Source organism: Colletotrichum truncatum (assembly GCF_014235925.2).
Source record: "Colletotrichum truncatum strain CMES1059 chromosome Unknown Contig_0001, whole genome shotgun sequence".
Lineage (NCBI taxonomy): Eukaryota > Fungi > Ascomycota > Sordariomycetes > Glomerellales > Glomerellaceae > Colletotrichum > Colletotrichum truncatum.
Genome location: NW_027222398.1, coordinates 327,312 through 352,849, shown reverse-complemented (window position 1 = coordinate 352,849; position 25,538 = coordinate 327,312). Strand labels below are relative to the sequence as shown.

Genomic DNA, 25,538 nt, shown 5'->3' with positions numbered 1-25,538 from the left:
GACCCGACCACTTTCACCTGAGGTTCGCTACCACATGATAATAACATATCCCCCCTCTTCACCCCCCCGTCGCACTTTCACACTTCTTGTCATCTCACCCTTTTGCTCATCCCACCCGTCAACATCCGACACTACCCAAACTCTCTTTCCCGCAATCTCATAACCTAACTCATCAGGCAGACCCTCTTCTACACGCGCACTCTCTGTCCTCGCATCACGGGCTTGAGCAGAGGAGGGGAGTTTTTCTTTTTTTTCTTTCTTCTTGTTAAGGTCCAGCAGATAAGTTTCGAGCTACGCCTTTTTACAAAAACCCAGTGTTTTGTTTGCGACAGACGCGATTTGGTTTGCATAATAGTCGACTATTTATTTGCCACCTGGAGAACCATCCCCCCTCCCCTCATTTCTTTCCCCCGACAGGCGCAGCATAATCGCGCGTCAAAAACGCTCAAGCGCCGCCAGACAAAGCAGCCATCATCCCTCGACTCGGATCAAACCACCACAAGAGAAGAAAGGACGAGGTATACTTTGGACACAAAAGCCCCGGAGTAACGACACAAGAGGAACGAAAAGAAGAAAGCAAAAAAAGCAAGGCGTCTCTTTTTTAACCTCTTCCTTTTTTGGTTAAAAAGAGGAAGAGAAAGAAGAAGATTTTACGGCGCGAGAGAGAAAGAGAAGCCGAGAAAAGACGAAAAAGAGGGAAGAGAAGGTCATTGCGATTGCTTCTTCCACCTTTTCTTTAATCATCTGCATTCTCAACGCCCGACAACAATAGCGGCAACTTGACATCGCCGAACGTTTCGACTCATTCAAATCGCAGGACCTGAATATTCTTCTGCCCATCTACATAGGGGACGGAGAACAACCTCATCCACCCACCCACATTGTTACCCCCATTCGAGGTAGATCGCAAGCAATCAGCGGAGTAATTTGTCTAGGCTCGAACCCCCGACCTAGCTGGACGCAAACACACCCTTGGGGGCCAAGAACGACCACGCATGCACAGATTGGAACTGGACTCAATCTGGTGCATCAACGTTTTCCGAGGTGTCGAATCCATCTTGCAGCACCTTGCAGCAGCCGCGCCGTCCGTCCGTCTTTCTGGCAAGGCAACAGGCTTAAAACCATACCTACAGGGATATTTCATGAGAGAAACATAGTACTAGAAAGTGAGTGAATCTCTGACGTGTCACACACACACACACCACACACACACCCAATCATCGCTCTTCTCACTGCTTGTTCTCCATCTTCTCCTCATCTCTCCCTCTCATCATCTGCATCTAAAGGAGGGAAGGCCAGAAACTCTCTTGTACGGACTCGAGCTTCCGTCCAGACCGGAGACACTGGGTCTCCTGTTCCCATCCAATTTCTCTCACACACCTTCATACACCAAGGGCTGCACAGCCTCAGGTCTCAGCGGCACCTCTCTCAATTTCTGCCCTTGTCCACCCCCGGAGCGGGACACCGTTCTCGCTCGTCGCACGTACCTACTGACGCACGCGCGCACAGCCCAGCAATTGTTCATCTCACACCCCCCCGCCCACTCAGGAAAAAAAAAAAAAAAGTCCATAGCTTAAGCTCCCGCGTCCTCCGCGCGCCGTGCACCGTAGTAGCGACAGCGGTACCGTCAACGGTCGGCAAAAGTGAGGGTCATCGTCTGGTTTTGATAGCTGGCAGCTACTTCCGCAGATCTTACGAGACGCCCCCCAGGAAAACAGAGAGAGGGAAGCAAGGGGAAGAAGGGGAAAAAAAAAGAACCAAGACCTCTTACCCGCCCGCCCCCCCCTCCTCCCACGACAAGCGAAAGAACGATCTGGTTGAACCAAAACCCAAGTTCCAGTTCTTACTGATCCGAACCGCCGCCCCGAGTCTCGACCCGCCAAACTCTCTGAACCCGGAAGACATCGAGGCGCCACCCTGTTTGAAAAGCCGTTCGCTCGCCTCAGAACCCTAGCCCAGCTGCGCTACCGTGAGCTGCAACGCTGCCAGGTTCATTGAGTGCTTCTGCGGCTCTGTGCCTCATTGAGAAGACGTTCCCCAAATCTTTCTCGGCCCGAATCGCTGATTCTGGCATTGATTGACGCGCGCGCCCAGCTGCGCACCCTTTCCTGCGAACCTCATCTCGCGACAACTTTTCCTTTCTGCCGAAGCTCCCTGTTAATTGCTCCTGCACCACGCGACGACGACTGTCTGCCGTCACTGTTGATCAGCTGTCGCTCGCGACGCCCTCAACTCACCAACACCAAAACACCACACCTTCTCCCACCTCTGGTCTCTCCTGCACGGCTTCAAGCGACATCGCGGTTCTCAACCTCCCGCGCCTGACTGGTGAGGTGCGGCGCTGAACCATGTCGGCCTTCACCGCCCTTAATGGGGGCTCACCACCAAAGACGTCAGAACCGTCAACCCAACCCGCCGATGCAAACAGGGCATCGCCAGATGAGCGCACCAATGGCACAACTGCACATTCTGAACCCAAATCATCCACCACTGCAGAGCCCTCAACCAGCCAAAGAGAAAGCTGGGCCGGCCCAAGCCAGGACAGGTCACCGTACCACTCAACTAATTACCCTGATGTTGATGGCACCCTCAAGAGGAAACGCTCAGACTCACCGCCGCGGAGAGATGCTCCCTCAACTCAAGAGAGATCTCCAGACGCGGTAACTCAACCTCGTCCACCAGAATCACGTGATCCGTATAGATCGCCTCCACGCGATCATCGCCCTTTCGGTGAGCGCGAAGAACAGCGTGAACAGGGTGATTCATGGTATTCCCGGGACGGGCGTGACAGAGAAGACCGGAGCTACTATGACCAGCCTTCCACGACATCCGCTGAGGGCCAATCCGAGGAACAGATTGGAGAAGCTCTGAGGAGGGCAAATCAGATGGACAGCCAGTGTGACTACGACAATACCAGCCCTGATGGCGATGACAGAACCATGACTTACAGCCCATACACGCCTACCAGCGGCTCTCGCGACCCTGCGCTGCAGTCTGACCCCAAGAAGAGGAAACGTAACTTCAGCAACCGCACCAAGACCGGATGCATGACTTGCCGTAGGAGGAAGAAGAAGTGCGACGAGCAGAAGCCAGAGTGTGAGTCTCATGGTCTCTCCAGTTCCTCAATGGCACACTGGGTACTAACTCTGTTACAGGTAGCAACTGCATCCGCGGTGGCTTCGTCTGCGCAGGATATCCACCTCAACGCAACGCCGCATGGCAGAAGCCTGACAACAAGGCCGCTGCCATCCCGCTGGAATCCAAAGATCCGAGCTACGTTCCGCCTGGTGCTTACGGTATGCCCCAACCTCAGCCGCAACCTCAACCTCAACCTCAGTCCCAGCCCCAGCCCCAGCCCCAGCCTCAACCTCAGCATCAACCCCAGCACCAAACCCAGCACCAGCCTCAGCATCAGCCCCAGCCTCAGCCTCAGCACCAGCAAGCCCCTTACGGTAGCCAACCTGCCATTGGACAGAGGCGGGAGCCTTTGCCTCATTATCGAGGACAGCCGCTGAGAATAGACACTCCGCAAGGTCGACCTATAATGACGGATGACGATCGGCCAACGGCCTCGACATTATCAACATCCGTGATTTCGAACCCGTTATCTGGGTCGACCTTGACTCCTTCGACGATACCTAGCGCGAATAGTGCTACGAGTCCCGAGAATAGCAAGTTGTCTCCTGGCAACCCCTATAACTTCTCCTCGGCGACCCAGAGCCCGCATCAACAAATACCCTACGCCGAAAGAAAAGAATACCAACGTGTTCCGCCCCTCCACGATCTCAGCAGAACTGCCAACGATCCCGACACCCCCCACCCAGCCCCCACGCTACCTCAGATCAATATCCTGCACCCGACGAGATCAAACAGCCCGACTTCCCAGCCACCGGTGACAAGCAATGTCCAGGTCGCCGCGCAGCTAGCACTCTCGCATACGCAGTTCTCCGGGAACAGCCGGCCTAGAACACAAAAGGAGGAGATGCTTTCGGGCAGACAGTATTACCCCTTCGACAAGGAGCTTGTGCTGGAACGTGAGCGTTGCAGCGCAGCCTGCTGGCGGTTCAACAACTCTACGAACCCCAACAATGGCGTGTCGCCGAACGAGAGAGCACGCCTGTTCCGCGAAATCCTGCAGCCACGCGACCCCATACAGATTTCGCCAACGACCGCATCCCCCGTAACAAACGTCGGTAGGGTGGGTGAGAGCGTGGTGGTTGAAGCGCCTTTCGTCTGTGACTACGGTTACAACATCACCATCGGACAAAACGTCATTGTCGGGCGCAACTGCACCATCATTGACGTGTGTGAGGTCAAAATCGGAGACAACTGCCACATCGGACCCAACGTGAGTATTTACACCGCCACGTTGCCCACCGACCCCAAGCGACGAATGGGAAGCAAGGGCCCGCAGCTCGGCCAGCCGGTCACTATTGAGGCGGACTGCTGGATTGGTGGAGGAGTCATTATCCTGCCCGGAAGGACAGTCGGAAAGGGAAGCACCGTTGGTGCTGGTTCTGTCGTTACAAAGGTATGTTGCGAGGCTTCTTAAAACCTGGAAAAGCACTTTACTGACTGACCTCTAGGACATTCCCCCATTCACTGTCGCTGTCGGCAACCCGGCGAAGGTGATGCGTGGCATCGGCCCTTAAGCTTTCGGTTATCTGCTCAACACTTTACGTCCCTTCTTTGCTGCTATGATACCCAGCTCATAATACAGTTGTGTTTCCCTGTACAAAAGCGTGTGTATTTCTTTTACATTGTTTTCCTTTATTTCCTATTACTTAGTACCCTTTTTTTTTTTTCGAGCCAAGCGCACGGAGCAAAGTGGAGAATTTTTAAAAGAATCTGGCGTTCTTAATAATATGGTCTTTCCCTTCCAACGGGACAGCTCCAGACTCCGGCAAAAGAAAGAGATCTGGTTGGGGAAAAGTTTTAAATGTTGAATGTCTTAGCTCTGGCAGCTAGTGATGAGGCGAATTGGCTGGTTTTATCCATTGCGTCTTTTCGGCGGATCGGGGAGATGTGGAAAGAGACCTTCGCAGTCTATTTGATTTGCGTGCGTGCGTGTGTGTCGTGCGTGTGTGTCGTGCGTGTGTGTCGTGCGTGTGTGTCGTGCGTGTGTGTCGTGTGTATACGTGTGGATAGCCTCTAGCTAGACGAATTGGGCGACTGCCTGATGTGACGAATGAAGTTGAATTGAAAAGACGACTTTGACGATCGACTTCCCATTTTGCTAAACGCAAAGTGCCCATGGTGAAAAAGTCAGTGGTATATACCTTTGCCATTACATTTACCCTGACAAGATCCGTAACAGATCTACATATGTCAATAGGAGTGAGGTTAGGTTAGATAGAGGCCCTGGGCGTGTCATACGTGAGTTAGTAGATCTGAGCCGCCCCGTAAATTCTCAATATCCCCCCTCCCACTTTTCTTAAAGAGAACTTGATAGGTTCTTGGGCTCATGATATGCGCCAAAACTCAAAAAAAAAAAAAAAAAAAAATAATGGGATTAAGCTACGCAAAGCATAACCTCGGGAGGGTCAAGATCTATAGAGAACTGGAATTGGGACGACGTCAAATGGACCAGACGGGGTCTCGGAGGGACTAGTTCCAAAAACGGAAGGTTCTTAACTCCGGGGGGATAACACCAGCTTCATCAAGCTGCCAGGCAGAAACATTAGTTGGTCATTTGTATGGTCCAATTCAGCTAGTCAGCTTCCATGAGCATGAGTTCCCCCAATTTTCAAAAGTCTCCTTTCTCATTTACACGGAGACGTTTGACTTTCCTTAATCAGGTAGTCCCCCGTCCCCGTCCGCTTTCCCACCCGAGTTGACTGACCCGGCCGGCCGCCGGCGTTACCCACCATGTCAGACATGACACACTTCACCTCAGTCTTTCGTGCCCAGTCGCTCCATGATCGACATCAGAAGCGCGTGATCAAACGTAATCGTCAGCCTGTATCGTGTCTGGCCTGCCGCGCCCGTAAGCTGAGGTGTGACCGCGCGCAGCCATGTGGAGCGTGCACCAAGCGAGGCGACGGGGATGCATGCAAGTTTGGAGCTGGTAGTCCCGGCGATGCTGTCGGCGACAAGGTAATTGACGGTGGAACTGCTCTCCGAAACCACGATCCGAGGGGTAAAAATGAAGTGGGCAATCACGGGGGGCAGCCACGTCAGGAGGTGCAGTTCCGTCTCCAGAAACTGGAAGACTTGGTCCACGATCTGGTGAAGAGGAGCGCCGGTCCGGCCAAGAATCGGAACGGCGCCGTTGCTCATGATGCTCCGACTCCGCCTGACTCGGAACCCGGTCGTGGCAAAGGATCCCCGGTTTCGGCGCCGGCAGATGAAGAGGAGACATACTACGGCGCGACCCACTGGACCGCGCTCTTACATCACATCCGCGAGATCCAGACGGCCCTGAAACCGGACCACACGACCCCTCCAGAACCGCCGGAAGGCGGTGCATGCTCCATTGGCCCCGACTTCCTTTTCGGCGCCGTCTCGCCCGCGATTTCCTTGAAAGACGTCGTTGCTAATCTGCCCCCGAAACAAGACACAGATAGGCTGCTGGGCGTCTACTTCCAAGCCCGCTTCACGGCCGTTCTCTTCATCCATACCGGCCGCTTCCAGCGTGAATACGAAACCTTCTGGACGGACCCCGAGAGAACGAGTTTCCTCTGGATCAGCATGCTCTTCTCCATCGTCGCCATAGCGACGATCATCGTCCGCGGAAAGGGTAGCGTTGGGGCGCTGGGGCTGAGCAGCACGCTCAAGGAGCCTTCAGCGTATAACAATTACGCGATAAAGTGCCTTATCAAGGGAGATTACCTCGCAGCCAAAATGTACTCTGTTGAAGCGACACTAATGGTTGCTTATACGCGAAATGTCGCAAGTAAGGACCTGGACCCGAAGCTGTGGAACATGTTCGGCGTCGCGATAAGACTCGCCCAGCGGAGGGGTTATCATCTCGAACCGAAGCACCTTCCGCGTTCTATCACGCCGTTTGACGCTGAGATGCGCCGCCGTACGTGGTTTTACTGCGAGGCGTTTGACCTTCTGCTATCGTTCCAGCTAGGTATGCCTGCCATCATACACGAGGGCGACAGCGATGCCAGTGGGCCAGGGAACCACCCCGACGAGGACTTTGACGAGTTCATGGTATCCATGCCTCCTCCTCGACCGCCGTTGGACCCGACGCCAGTACTGCACTATCACTATAAATCCAAGCTCTGCCGGATTCTGAGGAGAGTTATTAGGCATGCGCTTGCACCTACCGAGCCCGCTTATGCGGATACCTGCGCTCTCGATAAGGCATTGCACTGCTGGCGCGCCGAGCTGCCCGCATGTCTCGTCGTGAGGCCCATCAAATCGACGAGCTTTTTGGAGCAGAATTACACAATAATGCACCGGCTCATGCTGGAGTTGATGTACAGCAAAGCTCTCTGCGTGCTCCATCGTGCGTATTTAAGCCGGGAAAAGAACCAGCCATGTTATGCAAAGTCGAGGGAGACATGTCGTGGAGCCGCCCTAAGAATTTTGGAGCTGCATGAGGAGTTTGACCGCGAGTCAAGCCCAGGTGGGAGGTTGTTTGAGGACCGGTACATGCTCAGCAGTCTCACACTGCATGATTTCATGATTGCGGCCATGGTTGTCTGTTTGGATCTGATTGAGTGTACGGATACCAGGTATGCCCGTTCGCACGAACAAATTGTCGGGTGCCACAGGTGCTGACCGAACAGTGACGTGGAATACGAGAAGAAGATGAACTCGCTAAGGACGGCGAGTAGGATCTGGTCGCAGCGGTCTAATTGCTCTAGAGACGCAGCACATGCTTCTGCGGTGCTGAGAGCGATGCTTCAACGGTTGAGCCACCAGAAGATAACAAACCGGGAGGAGGGTTTAGCAACAGCTCCGAACGTGGCCACTGGTGCAGGCCTAGCCCCTTACGAAGGAATGACTCTCCCAAGCGTTGAGTTTGGTGATATGGGTGGAGGTTACGATCAATTACAGGGCATGGGAGTGTATCAGGGTGATTCTGTCGACTTCATGGCCCTCGACAATGCACTCAATGATCCTGCTAACTTAGACTGGGTGAGTCTAAAGTATTAAAGACTTGAGGTACATGTGCTGACCGGATTTGCAGAGTCTCCTAGACCAATATCTGTCGATGAACAGTAATGGACAGCTATCAATGGACCTGTCTATGTGAGGAACTTGGCCGAAAGGGGACTTGAGGTATAGAGAGGCCATAGGGTCTCAGCGGATAGTGAGGTATAAAACGTTTGATGCAGAGCCAGGGCTATTCTACAGTGTGAAAGGGTTAAAAGAGTTCGGACCACCGGTGTCGAATTGGTTCTACATCTCTTGATGCACACACTGGGAACTCTCGCTTCGATCAATTGGGAGAGGGGGAGTGTTCTGTAATCGTTTTTCGTTGATAACTGGGGATTTGAACGCTTGACCTTGGCGACTGATCGCAACACAACAGGTTGGCCTGAACCCCTACGCCTAGGGGCCGCTCCTGTTGCCGGTGAGATCTTTGAATTGTTTGGTCGTAGAAGTAGATTGACCGTGATGATTTGTTTATTGCGAGGAAGGAAAGAAGGAAGAAGCGGATGGACTGGTGGTTGGTAGAGAAACATAGGATGGAAGATGAGATGGCAGGTGTCTTATTCACGGAAGGTTCGACACGTCGAATTAAAATGGGCCATTGCACTCGAGCTACGCTTAAAAAGATCAGCCTGGATAACTCGCGGTTTACAAAAGGAAAAAGCTCATAGTTTGTAACAGTGGAGGGTCATGATACCGTCCAGTAGACTGATGAAGCTGACGACTACCAAAGCCTTGTTCAAGCCCTGACGGAAGCTTTTATGGGTAACCCAAATGAAGTGTCCTTGATAAACAGCTTATGTTCATGTCATGAGTCCCTTAGAGACGACCATGTTCTACATCATGAAAATTACTTTCCTTCTTTAACAGTTTAACTACGAAAGTCGATCACGTCATTCCCAATGCTCTTAACGGAGAGATCAGTTAGGAATAAGACATTCAGTGAGGGAAATGTATATGGAAATCCGTTCTATTGTGTCATCGGAACTAAGGCTTAAGGCAGCACTGACTTATTCTGCGCCCGCTCCCCAGCGTATTTAATACCGACCAAAACTTCCGTGGTCCCCAACAGTGCGCAATGGGCGAATGTGAGTGATCCGGGCTAATGAGATTTGTTAACTGCAGTACTCTTAGCTAAGTGATTCTAGACTAAGTGGCAAAATAGCCACCACGGCAAAGAGGCCCGTAGCAAAGTTGTTCCCAGTAGCAATAACAGCGGACCGGGGTCTCAAGAATGACACCCAATTCTCCCAACTATTGTGTCATTCATCATCTGTTGCGAATGCCTGTAACAGACAAGCCCTACTTCACTTAGTGTTCATAAAGGCCCAGATAAGCAGGCATGTTGAACAGAACAAGAGTGGGTATCTATTTTCTCTGACCAGCTGCCATTTCTATTGTACATCATTTTTTACATAAGACTCATCCGGTGTCACATCCAGGTACTCGAACCTCTGAGACTTTTGCCCTTCCTGCTCTTCCTCCTCCTCTTCCTCTTCCGCCTTCAGCTCTTTCCTGAATCGTTGCCGTTCACTGTTGCCCCCGATTTCTTCTTGGCGACTTGTTATCTGCTGTAAAGGGTCGCTTTCACCCCGTGCCACAGGTCTGCCCTCGCCATGAAGAGAAACGTTGTTTCGTTTTGCGGTCTCCACCGCAGCCTTCTTAATCTTGTTGAAGTCGATCGTTTTCTGCATCTGCACAAACGCCCTCTCCTTGTTCACTAGTCTGGAGAAACCCTTCAGCGTGTGCGTGCTCGCCTCATAGCCCGCATCCTCGAGTCCTTGCAGCGCCTGGACAGTCTTTCTGACGTCCTGAATCCCTGCATAGCCCGATATGAGAGTGTTCCAAGTGACGACGTTTGGCTTTACGCCATGCTTCTGCATCATCTTGGAAATCTGATTAGCAGACTCCTTCTCGCGGCTGAACAGAAAACCAGCAAGGAGAATATTCCAGGTATAAATGCTTGGAGGTGGATGGATTCTTGGGGCCTCGTTCTTTATGTCTTTCGTGGAACTCGTGTGATTGGCCCGCTCTTCAAGTGTATCCCTAAGCATATCGCCAACGATATCCAGTGCCGGACGCTGCATGCCTCGACTCTCCAGCAGAGCCTTGAGAATGACATCGTATATGTAGGTGCCCTTCTCGCGAACGTGCTGCAGGGCCACTGGGTTCTTTTGGAGAATCAGCTGTCGAAAGTAAGCGTACAGCGAGATGAGCTTGATCGGCTGTGAGAGGCTTTTAACAAAAGCGATAAACATGACGCCGAGAGTCGCGCCCGTTGGATCCAGCTTGTTTGGTATGGCGGAAGTGGCCGCCTCAAGAGCGGGGAAAAGGCGAGGAGCCGATCGCCAATCGTCGGGCATTCGTGGGGTATGCAGGCGAGCATAGAGAGACAAGTCCATGGGAATGAGTGCTTGCAGCGGCGCAAGCTTGAAGGCTCTCATGTAGAAGAATAACATGGGCCCGAAGGCTGGGATGGAGTTTACGTTGCCCCTCTTCGCCTTCTTTTCTCGCGCTTCTTCTTCAGAAAAATGAAGAACAGAGAACAGGAGATCGTTCAAAAAGACGACGTCGATGGCACCACGCTCAGCGGCGTCCTCTACAACATGATTAATAGTTGATGCCGAGAGTGACCTCTTCGCACCGTCCAGAAGGGTAGAGAATAAGATCGGATCCGGCTCAATGTTGTGTCGTTTCATAACTTCGAAAACACGCCAGGCTCTTTCAGGCTGACCTGACACGCAGAGGTTTCGAATCATGGCCGTATAGCTGACCATATTAGGAGTAAAGCCGTGTTCTAGAAGAAGGCCGAATGCATCAGCGGCCGAAAAGTGGTCTCCGATGTCAATGTCCTCGGGCTTGGCAGACAAGATGGACGTGCAAAGGCTTCGCCAGCGCGTCTTTTCGAGGTCTGCTCTGCCGGCCCTAATGGCTTCGATGACTATATCGAGTGCCATTTGCTTGTATGAAGAATGGCCAGCAAGCTTATCAGCGATGGAAAGAAGAGTGTTCTCGTGTATAGGATTCTGCCGCTCCAGCAGGAAGTGGTATAAGGCTTCTATGCGCCCAGGATCGACGTTCTGTGTAAGATGAAAGATGGTGTTTTGCCGCAAGCGACCACGACCATCAGAAGAGCGGTCGAAAACTTCGATGGTCAAATCGCAAAGAGATTTAGCGTGGGATTGGAGCTGTTCTACTGGGAGTTGCTTTTGCCATCTTGCGAGGAAATTGATGACATCGTTGATGGCATAGCCTGGCAGCGTGCATTCCCGAGTGGTGGTCTCAAGGAAAACCAGTGCTCGATCAGGACAAGACCATAAAGCAGAAAACATAAGAGTATGCCATACATCCTCTTTCTTCTTGTCATCCCATGAACTCCATTCATCAATGGCACTTTCGATAGATTCGCGCTTCAGAACGCGATCCGTACCGTCTGGCATCTTTGGTCGCTTCTCCACATCGCCAGTTGCCATATACCCAAGAAGTTGAGACAAGTTGCGCCTCCATTGCTTCCAAGTCTCGATTTGATCGTCCGAGAGGTGGTGCCTCAGGAAATTCCATTCCCGAGCTCTGTCAATCTCGTCGCGAGCCCAGACTTGCGCCCATTCTTCATTATACTTGACAAGTTTCCCGACTTTTGTTGCTTCAAGCTTAGCTGCAACCATATCCTTCCGCCTTTGACCCTCCGATATTTGCTCGGAATTACCACTGCCGTTCCGGGATCTCGAATGTCGATTGCCATGACCACCGATCGGTTCGCGGATTATGGGCTCTTTTGAATGAACTCGTCTGAAGGTTATGTTTTCACCTGCCTCGGCGGTGTTCGCAATACTTCGAGACATCAGCAGGACTCTGCCAGTGCAGTTTGGCCGGGGGCCATGCTGCTGTAGGCGTCGAAGACATGGCCGGCAGGTGAACGGCCGCAACATGGGTGAAGAGCCGGCGCAGTTGAATCAGTCGTTTGCAGTTGCGGCAACTAATAATAGTTCGACCACCGAGATCAAGTCGACCAAAGTTCAAAATCCAGTGAACTACAGGCTCTTTGGTTGAAATCGCAAGGTCGTGACCGTTACGACAGCATCGAAAGTTTTGAGAAGACGGACTGGACCCCTGCGGCGCCAGTAGCCACTACGGAAGCGCGACCACAATGGATCAAAAGAGACCGTGCATTCCTTAGCGCATTCCAGCTGGGAAGTCTCCCGCTGCGCCGGGCTGCGGTGGCTTCCTTGCCAAATTTCAGCCCCACTACTTACAGCCACTCCAGAGTACTATTTGCTTGACCAGAACGCGACGTCGGAAGTATATATCGGTTCACCCGACTTCGAAAATCCCAAATACGCATCTCTTGTGAAGATAACGAATACTTGCAAAATTCAATTAAAACGCCGCCATGTCAAGCTCACAAACGAGTCTGGGCGCGGCCGTCGATGACCGCAAGGCTCGCCTCGCGAAGCTCAAGAACCTCAAGAGAAAACAACCCGCCGACGAAATCGTTCCGCCAGAGTCCGAACGCGAAGGCTCCCAGCCGGCAATAGAGTCCGAAGTTGCGAGGATACACCTGTCAGGTCGCAACTACGACCCTGAAGTGCGCGGACCTAAGCTCGGTTTCGAGGCGCCGCCCATACAAGACCTGGAGAAGCCTACGTTGGAGGAGCAGGCAGCAGACATTGAGGCCGATATCAAGCAAAAAGCGGCCGAAGAAGCGCAGGACGATAAGGGAATTGACTTGTTCAAACTCCAACCGAAGAAACCAAACTGGGATTTGAAGAGGGATTTGGAGAAAAAGCTGGAGGTTCTCAACGTCAGAACCGACAACGCCATTGCTAGAATGGTGAGAGATCGCATCACAAGTGCGCAGAAGGCGGCAACGAAGTCGAATCAGGTTGAGGCTGGAAATACAGATGGCGATGCTGCAGGAGTGGATGGAATCGCGTTAGTAGAGGGAGTGCGTGTCCGGGAGAGGGAAGAAGAAGAGGACGAGAGGCGAGACAAGGAGGCAGACGAAGACTTAGTTGTCTAAGCGAAAACACAGTATGCGGATGTTGAAAGTGTTTTTGTATTATGCATTCAAGGAACCTCCTCCGACTAGTCTACAACAATTGATACCCAAGGCTATCTGCCCATGTTCAACGACTGCGTTAAAGCTAATCTCTTGCTGAACGGACTAAGACTGCGCTCGCGTTCAGGTTGTCTTTTTTCAGATCCTCTCTCTGGCCTGTCATTCCTGCCACTCCGTTCAAGACGGTTTTTAGGTCCTCCTCGATATCCTTGGCCTCTTTCACCACCCCTATCTGAACGACCTTCGAATCTTGGGCCACGTCGATGGGGAGATCTGGAAAGAGATCGCCGACTATCTCGAATGTCACCGCTGCGAGAAATGGAAGACTCCCGAGAGTCGGAGGTATCACGAGCAGGTTGACGTTCTTGACTGGGTCTGACAGTCGGTCTTACATAGTCCTCGTCCCTCTCACGATACCTCCTGTTATGAGTTGCAGGAGGAGATCGGCTGCCCGGAGAAAGGGATCTCTGGTGACGTCTGGGCGGCGATTGCGTTTGTCTGCTCATTGGTGACCTTCTTGAGACAGAGCCATCGCCATCACTCTCTGGACTGAGTGATCTTCGCCGGCTGCCTTTGCTTTCCTCAGGTGACCTCTGCCTACGGCGGGCGGGCACGGGTGATGGCGAACGCCGTCTGGCTGGCGGAGAAGCCGAGCGGTTTGTCGATATAGTGGAAACGGAATCAACAGACTCAGATCTTCTGCGTTTGGCGTCTGTCTGTCTAATAAGTTCCTCATCACGCTCCTCTAGTTCTCGCTTTCTGGCTCTTTCAGCCTCCTTCTTGGCAAGCTCCTCATCTGCAATTCCCTTTCTGTATTACTGTGTTAGCTGATACTTTACGATCGATGATGTACACCTTACTTTCGCAGCGAATCATCTGGCGTATCGTTTGTTAATTTGGGCATAAGATTTGGGTTGAGTAACTGTTGAGTTCTCGAGGGGCGAGGTACGTAAGGCCTGGCCTGAGACGACTCCTTGCACTCATACGAATAGTGACGTTCTAGGGAGTTAGCAGAGATTACGATAGGCGGGTGTTGGTAGACATATCTCTCTTGAGACATTTCTGACACTGTACGTTGGTCGGTGTGGCCTGGCGAGGGCCTCCACGTCCTCGGTAGGAATACATGTGCGATGAAAAGTGAGCTAAAGCTGGGTGTGATCGTTGATACTGGTTGCTGCTACTCCAACAGCCTCTGGCAGGCTCGACTATCGTATAAATGAAGATTTTTTGAGCTGCTGCAACAAGACTGATTTAGCCGGGGTCGTGAGTGTATTCAACTTGATACACAGAGTTTGAATCTTTGGAATTGACGGATTGCCCGTCACGAAGCGTTGATTTGTGATTGCTACGAAGCCGTTCCTGGTGAGCCGGGTTGTATCAACTGCATGGGGCCTCACTTCCAGATGAGATTTAGACTGGAGACATCAATGCTAGCCGTGGGCCCTCGACGGGCTCACCTTACGTAAGGATACCAACTGGCAAACGGGAAACAAGGGCCGTCTTGTCTTTTCATTGGACCACCGGATGAGCCAGTGACGCATACCAGCCTCCTTTCTCATGCACCAGCCACACAGTTCAGGTTTTCGTCAGGCTCAGGCCTAAGAATCTACCGAAGCTAAGCCACTTTCGGCCCTGGCTGTGGCCTTTTGTCTCTCGCCAGCCAACCTAGGCCCGAGACCTGTTCAATCCTCACCAGAATCCAGAATTTGTGACCACCCGATTCTTCAGCCTGACGTCCCACACGACGTTGCGGAGGGGATGGCAGCCGTCTGACACCATCTTGTACCAACTTGAGACCGCTGTCCGCTTGTTTGGGAGCTGCCGGCATTTAACTTCCTGTTTCTCACCACGGCCCTGCGACCGAGGAGAACGACCAAGAGAGAGACCTCCACACGGAACGCGAGAGAGGGGACTGAATGAGATAGAGTCCTGTCTCCTGGTCTTACAGGTACTGCGCACCTAGTTATTGCAGTACTACTTTGCACTGAGCAAGCGAGCCAGTTGAGCTAGCTACCGAGAGTAAGTTTAACCAATTTGAGAGAAACTGTCGCTTCTGTTCTCCGTTCTCCAGTTTCCCCATCTTCTTTTCCCTTTCCAGCGCAATTCAAAAACCCACACACAGCTCTGCCAATTCCCTCCCACCAACGTCGTCCACACCACACCACCCACACCACCACCACCCCCTCTCTGGCACCTGCAACGGTTCATCCGCCTCGCAGGCCGCCAAAATTCTTGTCGCCTCGTCAAATCTGTTGTGCGCCCAACTTTCGACTTACTGCGCACAAGCTCTAGCTACAGTCGCTAACAGACAACCGCTAGGCGCAGACCCAATCGAGGCGTCGGACGTCGCCCACTGACCTGTCTCCCCTCTGATCAAGAGGAACGAGACCATCAACCATCAACCTTCGAGGAACATATGAGACCAACGATGACAAGCCTGTCCCAACAATGATCCACGGTACTTCTTTCTCGCTCTGCAGGCCCGCCTTGATCCATTTAGTTCCTTGATTTCGGATACCGTCTTTAATCGTCCTTGAACCGGGATCCCAACTCATCCCGCCGCGCACTGCTGTCTCCAAGCGAGCAATATACCCACCAGACGACCTTCATTTCTATCTCATTATCTGCGAGCAAACTCGGGCAGTTCTAGATATCAAACCCAGCTATGGCCACCGCCCAGATGCCTTCCGACATCCCCAAACCGTCTTTCGCAAAGGTGTGTGCCCTTTCCAGCTGCCGCAGTTACCTATGACCAATAGTCGTCTCATAACTTTTGCTAACAATCGTTGTCACCTCTTAGATCGCTGCTTCAGCATCTAAGGACAATCTTCCTGTTACTACTGTGCGAAGAGTTGCCGCGCCATCCCACGGCCGCCCCGAACAAGCTGTGCAGACAGGCTCCGCCACAATGCCCGCACCTGTTATTGCAAACGGGGCTGATAGCCGCTCGCCTGCTGCCATGGATTCCACGAAATCCACCTCAACTGATATAATGCGTGAGACGGCTTTGCCTACGAAACCTGACACGAGCGATCTCGTTGTTGATGGACTGAAAGATTTGAACATTGGAGCGCGAACGCCGAGTCTTGTCGTCAACGGGACAGGGTCCACGTTTACCGAGAGATCAAAGTCCGTAACTAAGGATGGGTCAGATGACTCTCAGAGAGCTGATTCCAGTTCGGAGCTCGGCACGAAACCCCCCAGTTTAGATGGAAAGAGTATCACTTCAGGAACAACCTTTGCACTGGATGAGAAGGAGTCTCTTCGGCCAGACGACAGCGCCAGCGTGAAAGCTGCAGCTGCTGAGGATGACGACTCGTTTTCGTTTCGAGGGCCAAATCTACCCAATTCCAGAATGGGCTCCGATATTGCTGCACGTGCTAGGGGCATTATCCAACTTGGTGACATGCCCGACCGCCGTCTTGCTCAACCAATTTCCGGAACCCTGAGCCAGGGTATGATTACGCCTCAGAGCGCGTCTTCGGACCAACAACAGCCATCCGCAAACGCTCTGTCGGCCAATTTGCCAGACTCTGCCAATCTCTTAAACACTATCTACGGACAGGCGCCGGATGAGAAGCTCCTGGAGGCGATGGCGTCTCCAAAAGATCGACTCTTCTTATTGCGATTGGAGTCAGAACTTATTAAGTTCGTGCAGAATTCCAAGTGAGTTTGTCAATGGACATATATACTGAATTCCACTGACAGAAGCAGGGAGCCATACATGGATTTTCCTCCTTCCAACTCATTCTGCAGAATGTTGACCCATAAACTGGCTGACTATTATCGAATGACACATCAGTACGAAGCACGAATTGGATCTGTTCGAATTTTCAGAACTCCCTATGCCCGAGTTCCTGAATCACTTGCTAGCATCGCGGCTCCAGAAACCAGTGCTGAGACCCCCCCACCGCCTGCTGTTCTTCCCCGAAAGATTATGCGACGCGGTGAGGATGGAGAGTTCGCCACTGCCAGCGCCTCTCCCTCGAAACCTACTTCAGAAACAGGAAGCGATTCTAAGGACAAAAACTTGGCTGCGAATCAGAAGTATGTTCTGCCATCACTCTTGGGTTATATTTGACTAAGTAAAACAGGTTGTCAAGAGAACAGCGCGAGGAGGCTTATAAGCAAGCTAGAGAGAGAATTTTCGGTAATTCTGAGAAGACTGGCGAGTCAACACCAGGTAAGTACTTGTGGCATAATTACTCAGAATATGTCATTGACGGTGATCACAGACAACGAGGGGGAGAATGGCATCTCGCGAGCCAGCTCTGTCTCAGCAAGGGAGAAATCCAACGCAGGGAAAAGAGGCAAGACCGGAAAACAGAGGCGCGATGATTCAGACAGCTTTGACTCACGGCACAACTACACGCCTTACTGGGGTCCTCAGCAACAGACTTGGATGCCGCAACCTCAGTACATTCCTGTAACTAACCAATACGGGGCACCAGTGCAACAACCCTACTCGAACCAGATGCAGCCCCCTTATAACACCACCCCGACACAATCGTTCGCTCCGATGATTCCCAATGCGGGCTACAATGCTTATCCAAACATGGCGCAAGTATGAAAACTTCTAATGGCGGTTATTGTATCACTCTATTTGCTGACCAGTACTCGCCACAGGCCAACCAATCTCAATTCCAGCCACCTCCTAACACAAATGCCCGGGGATACGGAGGACCCGGACCTACTCCTCCCCAACCTGGCTGGCAGCAAGGCTTCGCGCCGGGCCCGGCATCTATGCCACCTGCAGGTGCTAACGCTGCCTCTTACACTCCGCGAGGCATGTCAGCACCCCCAACACAGAACACCGTTCCCTACATGTATGGGCAGCTGCCAGCCAACGTCAACCCTAATGACCCCAAAAGCCAACATCCTATTCCTGGTAGCTACAACCGGCACGCCTTCAACCCCAAGACGCAATCCTTTGTGCCGGGTGGCGGCATGGCTCCAATGCAGCCACCTCAGCCTCCATTTAGTGCTCCGGGATCCCATCATGGCAGTCCTCAGATTGGCTCGCCTCACCTGGCATATGCCGGATATCAGCAACAGCCAGGTCCGCCGGCACCGTATGGTGTTGTCGCCGGCTATGGAATGGCGAGGCAAGGATCTAATAACTCGATTCCGCCGTACCACGCATCGCCAGCACAACACCCTCACCACCTCAACGCCATTCCGCAAGGACCAGGTCCTCACATCCCGACTCAGCATCCCCCGCAGCATCTCCCACAAAATCCCTCTCCCCACATCCCTAACAAACCCGCCATTCCCCAAGGCCCGGCCGGACAGACGTTCAGCCACCTGCCACACTACGGTAATCCTGCTACTTTGCCGCAAAAGCCAAATATGGGTGTTTAGGTGCGCATTTGACGTTGTTGAAGGTCTCTGGCAGAATGAAAGGCGTATTGGGGTTTTACAAGGTACAGCATATTGGCGTTCAAACGGAGGACAGGATGGCATCAAATCATGTAGGCTATTGCATGCTAGAACACTTACGTACCTTAATTGTCACTCAACTTTCTTCCTTATTATTACGAGCAATGTCAACAGCTGAACATGTGCATGAAAGCGTGAATATCATCATTGCAACTGCCTAGCGCATTCTACCCTAGGCCGTCTATCCTGCCACTGCCATAACGCCATGACGGTTTTTCAAGTGTGGAATTCCTCATGATGCCATGCTTGCTACCTTGCGGCGGAAAATATCAGCATCGCGTGCTGGCTGACTTGCTCTTTCAACCTCCAGTCTCATCCTCCCATTTTATGTTACTGTTCTTCCCGTGGCTTTGCACGAGAATCCTTTGCATCCTTTTTGCAATTAACTGCATTTACTCCGTGGGTTCCCTCGGCTCACGCGGCTCCCGAGGCTCCCTAGGCTCCCTGTTCTGGCCGCCGCCACGACCGCCACCACGACCGCCACGCTTACCACCACCACCACGTTGACCCCGCTGCTCACCCTTCTCGCCACCCTCAGTCGTCTTACCCTCACCGTCCTTCTCGCCGCCAGTGAGGTTAGCCGTCGCCAGCCTTTGCGACAGGTCGATCTGGGTGCGGATGGTGTTGGCGAGGTATGAAACCATAAGAACGTCCTGGATATGGTTGTTGAAGTCGTGCTCGATCTGAGTGGGGTCGACCTTGGGGGCGAGAGAGAGGGCGTTCATGAGATACTGGCCGAGGGCGTGGTTGGGTTCCTCCTCCTCATCGAGGATGCCGTTAACCCATTCGCTAACACGCTCGATGACGTTGGTGCCCGACTCGATGGAGCGAGCAAGGCCCTCGATATCCGAAACAACAGGGGCGACACGGTCCTCGCTGTCCTTTGCCATGGAGATGGCCTCAAGAGCGCTGCGCTCGGCATCGCCGTACATCAACTTGTGGGGCACCTGGATGAAAAGGCAGCTCTCGGCGGCACGTTCAGCGTTGACGGCAACTGGGGCAGAGATGTAGCAGCGAGCCTCGATGTCGGCGGTCGGGTCGGTGCTGATGGTCAAGTGGACGGCGGGGTGGGGGAAGGTGCCGGTGTCCGGGGAGGCGAAGAAGTTCTGAATCAGGGCGGAAAAGGAGTTAAGCTCGTGGGTAGTGGTGTACCAACCCAACAAGGACTCACGCGGAGAGGCCTTGAGGGTCAGGGCGAGCATATTCTTCTGGTAATCGACGTCCACCTCAACCTGATCCTCATTCTCGGTGTGAGGGATGGCGAAGCAGGAGCGCACCTCAGCCTCGGTACCGTCTTCGGAGCGGATACCGACGAGGGCGCCGATGACGCGAGTTGATTGCGTATCGCGGATATCTCTTCGCACGGCATGATCCAGGATGGAGAGGATGGCCTATGGAGGAGAGGCGGGGTTAGCTTTGGGCCGGTCGGATAAGAGATAGATGACATCGTAAAGACAGTGAATGTATGTATATGAAAGCCATGCTAGTATAAGTGTGGCTCAAGCGCAAAAGGACGTTCTGCAGTGCAGGATTGAGAGAGGTGTTCGTACCTGGGGTTGGATGTTGACGGTGAGCGGGGCAATGGTGCCCTGGAGGCCAACCGTCGCCGGCGCGATGGGCCGCGAGAGGTGGAGGAACTTCTCAGTTTCGGCGACAGCCATGCTGGGCAGGTGAAGTTGTCGAGTTTCTCTGGCCTGCGGGCGACGTTGAGGAGTTGTTTTGGAGAAAAGGGGAGAGGAGGAGGAGGGGGGCGGGTTAGGCGGTGGTGCGCGGGCCAAAATTGACTGGTAGTGGATTTTGTCTCGGGACCTTTTTCGCGATGGAAAAGGCCTTCAAATTTCTCGAACTCTGCACCGTACCCTTCTCGTTTGGCGGGTAGGATTTTGCGATTTGTGGTTGGCTCCGACCGGGTTGTGCGCGCTAAGATAAGCCCCGATAAGAGATTAGTGGCGTCGAGTGCCCCGCTGTGGCTAGTAACTAGTGTGGATTTTCTGCAAGGCTGAGTATGGGCGACTTACAACTTTTTTTTGCGACTAGGTGAATGAGCTTTTGATGTCTGCTTCACCCCGTTCACTGTCATTTGGACCGATTTAGAGATAATACTGTGAAAATGGGTCCTCGAGGTAGAGGTCGTGCCGGATTCCGCGGAGGAAGGGGCGGTCCTCGAGGGCGTGGTGGAAGAGGCGGTAGAGGTAGAGGCAGAGGGGGGAATTTTGGTCGCTCATCCCGGTTCGACACAGCTCGCGTTGAAGAGAATGAGTAAATCTCACCGATCCCATTCTGAAATTTTTACATAGCTAACATCGCTAGGTCGTCGGGTTCTGAATCTGGAGAGGACATGCACTCCGAGGTTGAAGAGGATTCTGACGTGTCCATGTCTGAAGATGAGGATGAGGATGAGCAGCCTCAAAATACTCGTCCTTACATGGCTCTTCTTCAAGGCTTTACTGAATCTTCAGAGCCTAGCAGTAAGAGGAGGAAACTCGACAGTGGGAAGCCTGAAAGTACAGCCAACGCTGCTCCAGAGTCTTCAGAAGAAGAGGATGATGAGGAGGAGGGGGAGGCCGGTGGCAAAGATGTGGACAGGGTTGATGAAGCGGAAGAAGATCCTTCAGCCGATCTTGCAGAAGAAGAGGATGAGAGCGATGACGAGGATGATGTCGATGCAACAGATCCGTTCGACAACCACTTTGCAACTCCTGATGAAGATGCCTACACGAAGAAGGTCAAAGCCATTCAGAAGAATGGTTGGACGTTCAAGCGTACCATGTCCAAGGTTTCAAAGGCTGTTGTCACATATCCTCAACAGGAAGCCTCAGACGCACCGTCAATCCCTTCGCCAATCTCAGGCTTGGATAGCCTCAAGCTCAAGCAGAAGCTGAAGGAGTCAGCCTCGAAGAAGATTGCTTCTCTAAACCCTCTGCAGCGGGCCATGGCACCAGTATTGTTCAACTACAACGATATTCTTTACGACAACCGGGACTTCAAGAACTCTGAGGGCTTACGCCAACTTGTGTGTTTACATGCCGTAAACCATGTGTTTAAGTAAGTGTGCCAGACGTAGGTTCAGGGACTATTCTAATATGCTACAGGACCCGAGACCGAGTAATCAAGAACAACTACAAGCTGGCAAAAGAGGAGAACTCTGATCTTGAGTTCAGGGATCAGGGATTCACCCGGCCCAAGGTTCTGTTCATCCTGCCAACAAGACAGTCTTGCCTAAAGATGGTCAACACCATTGAAGAGCTCTGCGAGCCCGACCAAAGGGAGAACAGAAAACGCTTTGAAGAGGCCTATACAGATGACGAAGTTAAGTTCGGTGATGACAAGCCTGCAGACTTCAGAGACCTGTTTGAAGGGAATGACGACGACATGTTTCGTATCGGAATGAAGTTCACTCGTAAGACTGTCAAATACTTTGCGCAGTTTTACAACTCCGATATCCTCTTCGCCAGTCCTCTGGGTCTCCGCATGGCTATCGGCTCTGAAGAAGACAAGAAGAAGATGGACTACGACTTTCTCAGCTCTATCGAGATGGTTGTGGTTGATCAGGCTGATGCCCAGCTCATGCAGAATTGGGAGCATGTCGAGTATATCTTCGAGCACATGAACCTTCAGCCCAAGGACGCCCACGGCTGCGACTTCAGTCGAGTGCGCAGCTGGTACCTTGACGACTGGGCGAAGTATTTCCGTCAGACCGTAATCATCTCTGGCTTCAACACACCCGAACTGACGGAGCTCTTCCGTACCCAATGCCACAATTGGGCAGGCAAGATTCGGTTCCAGGCGGACTACTCCGGCGTCCTCCAACAACTCGGCGTCAAGGCTCGGCAGACCTTCTCGCGATTTGAGGCCAAGTCCATTGAAAAGGAGCCAGATGCTCGTTTCGGATATTTCGTCTCTGCTATTCTGCCTTCCCTCATCAAGCGCGCCAGGGATACCAGTGGCACTCTTATCTTCATCCCTTCCTATCTTGATTTCGTTCGAGTACGAAACTATTTTGCAACGAATCCTGCTGTCGCAGGTCTCTCCTTCGGCACCATCTCCGAGTATGCTGAGGTCCCCGAGGCATCTCGCGCACGGTCTCACTTCCTGACCGGCCGGCACAAGGTGCTGCTCTACACGGAGCGTGCCCATCACTTCCGGCGCTATGCGCTCCGCGGCGTCCAGCGTGTCATCATGTACGGCCTACCAGACAACCCTATCTTCTACCGCGAGATTGCAGGCGATTATCTCGCCCGTAGCGAGCAGGACCTTAAGTTGGAGCCCGGGCAAGGTACCGTCAGGGCTATGTTCTCCAAGTACGACGTCATGAGATTGGAGCGCATCGTCGGTACCCAGCGTGTGGGCAAGATGATCCAGGAGAAGGGGGATACTTTCGACTTTTTGTAGAGAGGGAAGAGCACAGGATAAATATTTGTTGCACCTGCTCGTTAGGCAGGCTAGAAAAGTTGTTGTTTTGCCGTAGTATACATGTATACCCTACACGACCATAATCTATAGACTGGCCAGGTATTTCCCGTTGATGGTACACTGTTCTTAAAAGTTACAGAATCCTTTCGCCACCTCTCCATCGTGCCACATCGCTTTCGTTGCGAGCCCTAACAACTCCTTTATGAAGAGGTTTCCGTTACCTCACCTTTCGCCTGCGCCTTCCTAAGCTTCTTCGAATCCTTATGCACCAGCCGCCTGAATCTGTCGACCATCTCCTCAAAAGCCTCCTTGCCGTCCTTGCGGTACCTTGTCACCTTGTCGACGTTCTTGCGGGTGAGCTCGTTGGACTTCTGGCCCTGAGACCGGTTGAAAGCGACTGCCTTGGCCGTCATGGCAAAGCGCACATCACGGGGTCCATCGACAAGCTCGAGGATGGCGGAAGGTGCTTGGTCGTAGGTGTTTCGGGGCTCGGTGCGGAGGACGCGAGTGTAGCCTCCGGGTCGCTCGGCGTAGCGGTTACGAAGCTCGCCGAAGAGCTTAGGTAGGAGGTCATGAGGAGTCTAAGATCGGTGTATCAGTATCTCAACCTTGATATGTCTAGCTTAAGCACAGCGTGATTTCGTTGTGCGAAGGCGCAGTGAGGAGACGCACGTAAAGAATAGCCTGGGCTTTCCGCCTAGTTTCCTCGTTGTTTCGCTTCGCAAGGGTGATGAGCTTGTCAGCAAGGCGCTGAGCCTCCTTGGCCTTTGCATAGGTGGTGTGGATGTGCTCGTGGGCAACGAGTGAGGTGACGAGACCGCGAAGGAGGGCCTGTCGCGCCGACGAGTTACGGCTCAAGTGCCTGTACTTGACAAGACCTCCCGCCATGGCTGTAGCGTCTCAATCGGTCGTCAAACACGGAGGATATATAGTGTGATTGAGAGAGCTTGCTTGAGGAAAGCTGTGTCGATGCCCTCTGATCCTGCTGGTAGCCGGCAATCGAATGGGCTGTCGTCGGAACGCGATAGCGTTTCTCTCCCAAATTTTTGGCACTTGGCGGCGTAGCCCCGGGAGGTTCCCTGGGAGTGGGTATTTGCTCATTCTGGTTGGCTCAACTGCCACCAAGCGGGACCCCTTTGGCTTGCTACCCCTGCAGTGACCGAAATCCACCCGGAGAGGCTGAAAGTCGCTCGCTCACTGCTGGCAGCCCAGCCCGATTAATTAACGTCATTCCGCTCGAAAGCTCCCGCCCATGACCAAAGACGTCCCGCTTTCTTGAAAGCAGTGACCAACTCAATTCTCTCCGACAACGAACATTGTCGACGTCGCAATATGATACCGTGAGGATATCTCACTTTTCAGAAAGAGTCAGCTACGAAAATACCCGGCTCAAGCGTGCGCATCGGATCTGATTGATCGACGAGTGCAATCATGGGCTTCACCTCTGGATTCGTACGTCTCATCTTTTGCTCCTATCTCCGAGCCTAGATTCCTTACAACACACCAATTCCACTCAATTGGAAAGATGGCAGTATTAACATTTTACAATCATAGACCGGCGGTGTGACCCTCACCTTAGGCGTCGCCTACCTAACCGTTCTCGCCCACCAGCGCAACCGCGAGGCGCAGTCACACATCCTCCGCTCCCAAAAACACGTCCTCTCAACCCTCCTCGAGCCACAGGTCCGCATTCCTCCACCTCTGACACGTTCCGAGCAGGCGGTCAAGGATCGCGAGAATCTCGTCGAGTCAGCCAAAGATCGTTGGAACAGGGAGATTGAAAACGCCGTTCGGTGGGCACAGCGGGCGGATTGGTCTCAGATCCGCGAAGGTCTCGAGAACAGTGCCGCACGGCTGTGGGGAGGCGCCATAGATAAGACGGCTGAGGCCGGCGAGAAGGTTGTGCCTATCGCGAAAGAGGCTGCCGAGACTGCGAAGCAAAAGGGCACCGTGCTCGCGGAGGAGAAGGGCGAGAACCTGCGTCAGGAGGCCAAGAGCGCATGGGAGCGCGCAAGGGAAAAAACGCTCATTGCTGAAGAGGTTGCGCTCGCGAAGGCTGCTGAGGCTAGAAAGGCTCTTGACGCCAAGGCTGCCGAGGCTAAGGCCGCGGTCAGTGAGGCCTTGAAGAAGGGCAAGCAGCAGACGGAGGCTGTGGCTGTCAAGGCACAGCAGGTGGCGAACGTGGCTGAGGATAAGACTACCATCAAAGAGGACGGCAAGGTGTTGCCCGCTCTGTCACCTGTGCAAAGAGCGCTGCACCAACGGTACGAGAAGCCAAGCGGGCTGACCAAGACGGTCAAGGAGGTGCTTGCGGAGCGTTACCAGCGTGTTGACGAGCGGGATAACACACAGCTCAGGGGTATCTGAGTGCATTATTGCATTAGTGTCTCCTCCCCAACAGATTACGGGAGAGGCGGAAGTTGTGGTGGGATTTGTACTACCATACTCAACTTATAGAATGGAAACGGCAAGCCTTTTTTTCTTCTTTGTAGCCAGATATCAAACGGCGATGAGG

At 52.9% G+C, this 25,538-nt stretch overlaps 10 protein-coding genes across 10 annotated transcripts; 6 read left to right on the top strand and 4 right to left on the bottom strand.

Annotated features, from left to right (window-relative positions):
- Window positions 1–2,348: 2,348 nt before the first annotated feature.
- Window positions 2,349–4,652, top strand: CTRU02_200090 (bacterial transferase hexapeptide; the record flags this gene model as incomplete). The annotated part of the gene is made up of 3 exons (XM_036723207.1): window positions 2,349–3,096; window positions 3,156–4,531; window positions 4,587–4,652. 3 exons carry the CDS (start codon window positions 2,349–2,351, stop codon window positions 4,650–4,652), a joined length of 2,190 nt encoding a protein of 729 aa, XP_036584996.1.
- Window positions 4,653–5,868: 1,216 nt separating this feature from the next.
- On the top strand, window positions 5,869–7,734 carry CTRU02_200089 (uncharacterized protein; the record flags this gene model as incomplete). The annotated part of the gene is made up of 1 exon (XM_036723206.1): window positions 5,869–7,734. The coding sequence occupies one exon, from the start codon at window positions 5,869–5,871 to the stop codon at window positions 7,732–7,734; it is 1,866 nt and encodes a 621-aa protein (XP_036584995.1).
- Window positions 7,735–9,506: 1,772 nt separating this feature from the next.
- Window positions 9,507–12,041, bottom strand: CTRU02_200088 (Protein Rf1, mitochondrial; the record flags this gene model as incomplete). The annotated part of the gene is made up of 1 exon (XM_036723205.1): window positions 9,507–12,041. One exon carries the CDS (start codon window positions 12,039–12,041, stop codon window positions 9,507–9,509), a length of 2,535 nt encoding a protein of 844 aa, XP_036584994.1.
- Window positions 12,042–12,502: 461 nt separating this feature from the next.
- CTRU02_200087 (coiled-coil domain-containing) lies at window positions 12,503–13,132 on the top strand (the record flags this gene model as incomplete). Its single annotated transcript, XM_036723204.1, has 1 exon — window positions 12,503–13,132. The coding sequence occupies one exon, from the start codon at window positions 12,503–12,505 to the stop codon at window positions 13,130–13,132; it is 630 nt and encodes a 209-aa protein (XP_036584993.1).
- Window positions 13,133–13,224: 92 nt separating this feature from the next.
- On the bottom strand, window positions 13,225–14,296 carry CTRU02_200086 (uncharacterized protein; the record flags this gene model as incomplete). Its single annotated transcript, XM_036723203.1, has 3 exons — window positions 13,225–13,981; window positions 14,032–14,167; window positions 14,218–14,296. The coding sequence occupies 3 exons, from the start codon at window positions 14,294–14,296 to the stop codon at window positions 13,225–13,227; spliced, it is 972 nt and encodes a 323-aa protein (XP_036584992.1).
- A 1,540-nt stretch (window positions 14,297–15,836) lies between these two features.
- On the top strand, window positions 15,837–18,532 carry CTRU02_200085 (R3H domain-containing protein; the record flags this gene model as incomplete). Its single annotated transcript, XM_070203638.1, has 6 exons — window positions 15,837–15,887; window positions 15,972–16,837; window positions 16,886–17,218; window positions 17,266–17,354; window positions 17,407–17,735; window positions 17,786–18,532. 6 exons carry the CDS (start codon window positions 15,837–15,839, stop codon window positions 18,530–18,532), a joined length of 2,415 nt encoding a protein of 804 aa, XP_070062220.1.
- Window positions 18,533–19,002: 470 nt separating this feature from the next.
- CTRU02_200084 (eukaryotic translation initiation factor 3 subunit f) lies at window positions 19,003–20,271 on the bottom strand (the record flags this gene model as incomplete). The annotated part of the gene is made up of 2 exons (XM_036723201.1): window positions 19,003–20,001; window positions 20,161–20,271. The coding sequence occupies 2 exons, from the start codon at window positions 20,269–20,271 to the stop codon at window positions 19,003–19,005; spliced, it is 1,110 nt and encodes a 369-aa protein (XP_036584990.1).
- Window positions 20,272–20,720: 449 nt separating this feature from the next.
- Window positions 20,721–23,002, top strand: CTRU02_200083 (U3 small nucleolar RNA-associated protein 25; the record flags this gene model as incomplete). The annotated part of the gene is made up of 3 exons (XM_036723199.1): window positions 20,721–20,869; window positions 20,921–21,655; window positions 21,703–23,002. The coding sequence occupies 3 exons, from the start codon at window positions 20,721–20,723 to the stop codon at window positions 23,000–23,002; spliced, it is 2,184 nt and encodes a 727-aa protein (XP_036584989.1).
- Window positions 23,003–23,223: 221 nt separating this feature from the next.
- Window positions 23,224–23,911, bottom strand: CTRU02_200082 (ribosomal protein l17; the record flags this gene model as incomplete). Its single annotated transcript, XM_036723200.2, has 2 exons — window positions 23,224–23,604; window positions 23,696–23,911. 2 exons carry the CDS (start codon window positions 23,909–23,911, stop codon window positions 23,224–23,226), a joined length of 597 nt encoding a protein of 198 aa, XP_036584988.2.
- Window positions 23,912–24,454: 543 nt separating this feature from the next.
- CTRU02_200081 (uncharacterized protein) lies at window positions 24,455–25,390 on the top strand (the record flags this gene model as incomplete). Its single annotated transcript, XM_036723198.1, has 2 exons — window positions 24,455–24,475; window positions 24,578–25,390. 2 exons carry the CDS (start codon window positions 24,455–24,457, stop codon window positions 25,388–25,390), a joined length of 834 nt encoding a protein of 277 aa, XP_036584987.1.
- Window positions 25,391–25,538: the final 148 nt, after the last annotated feature.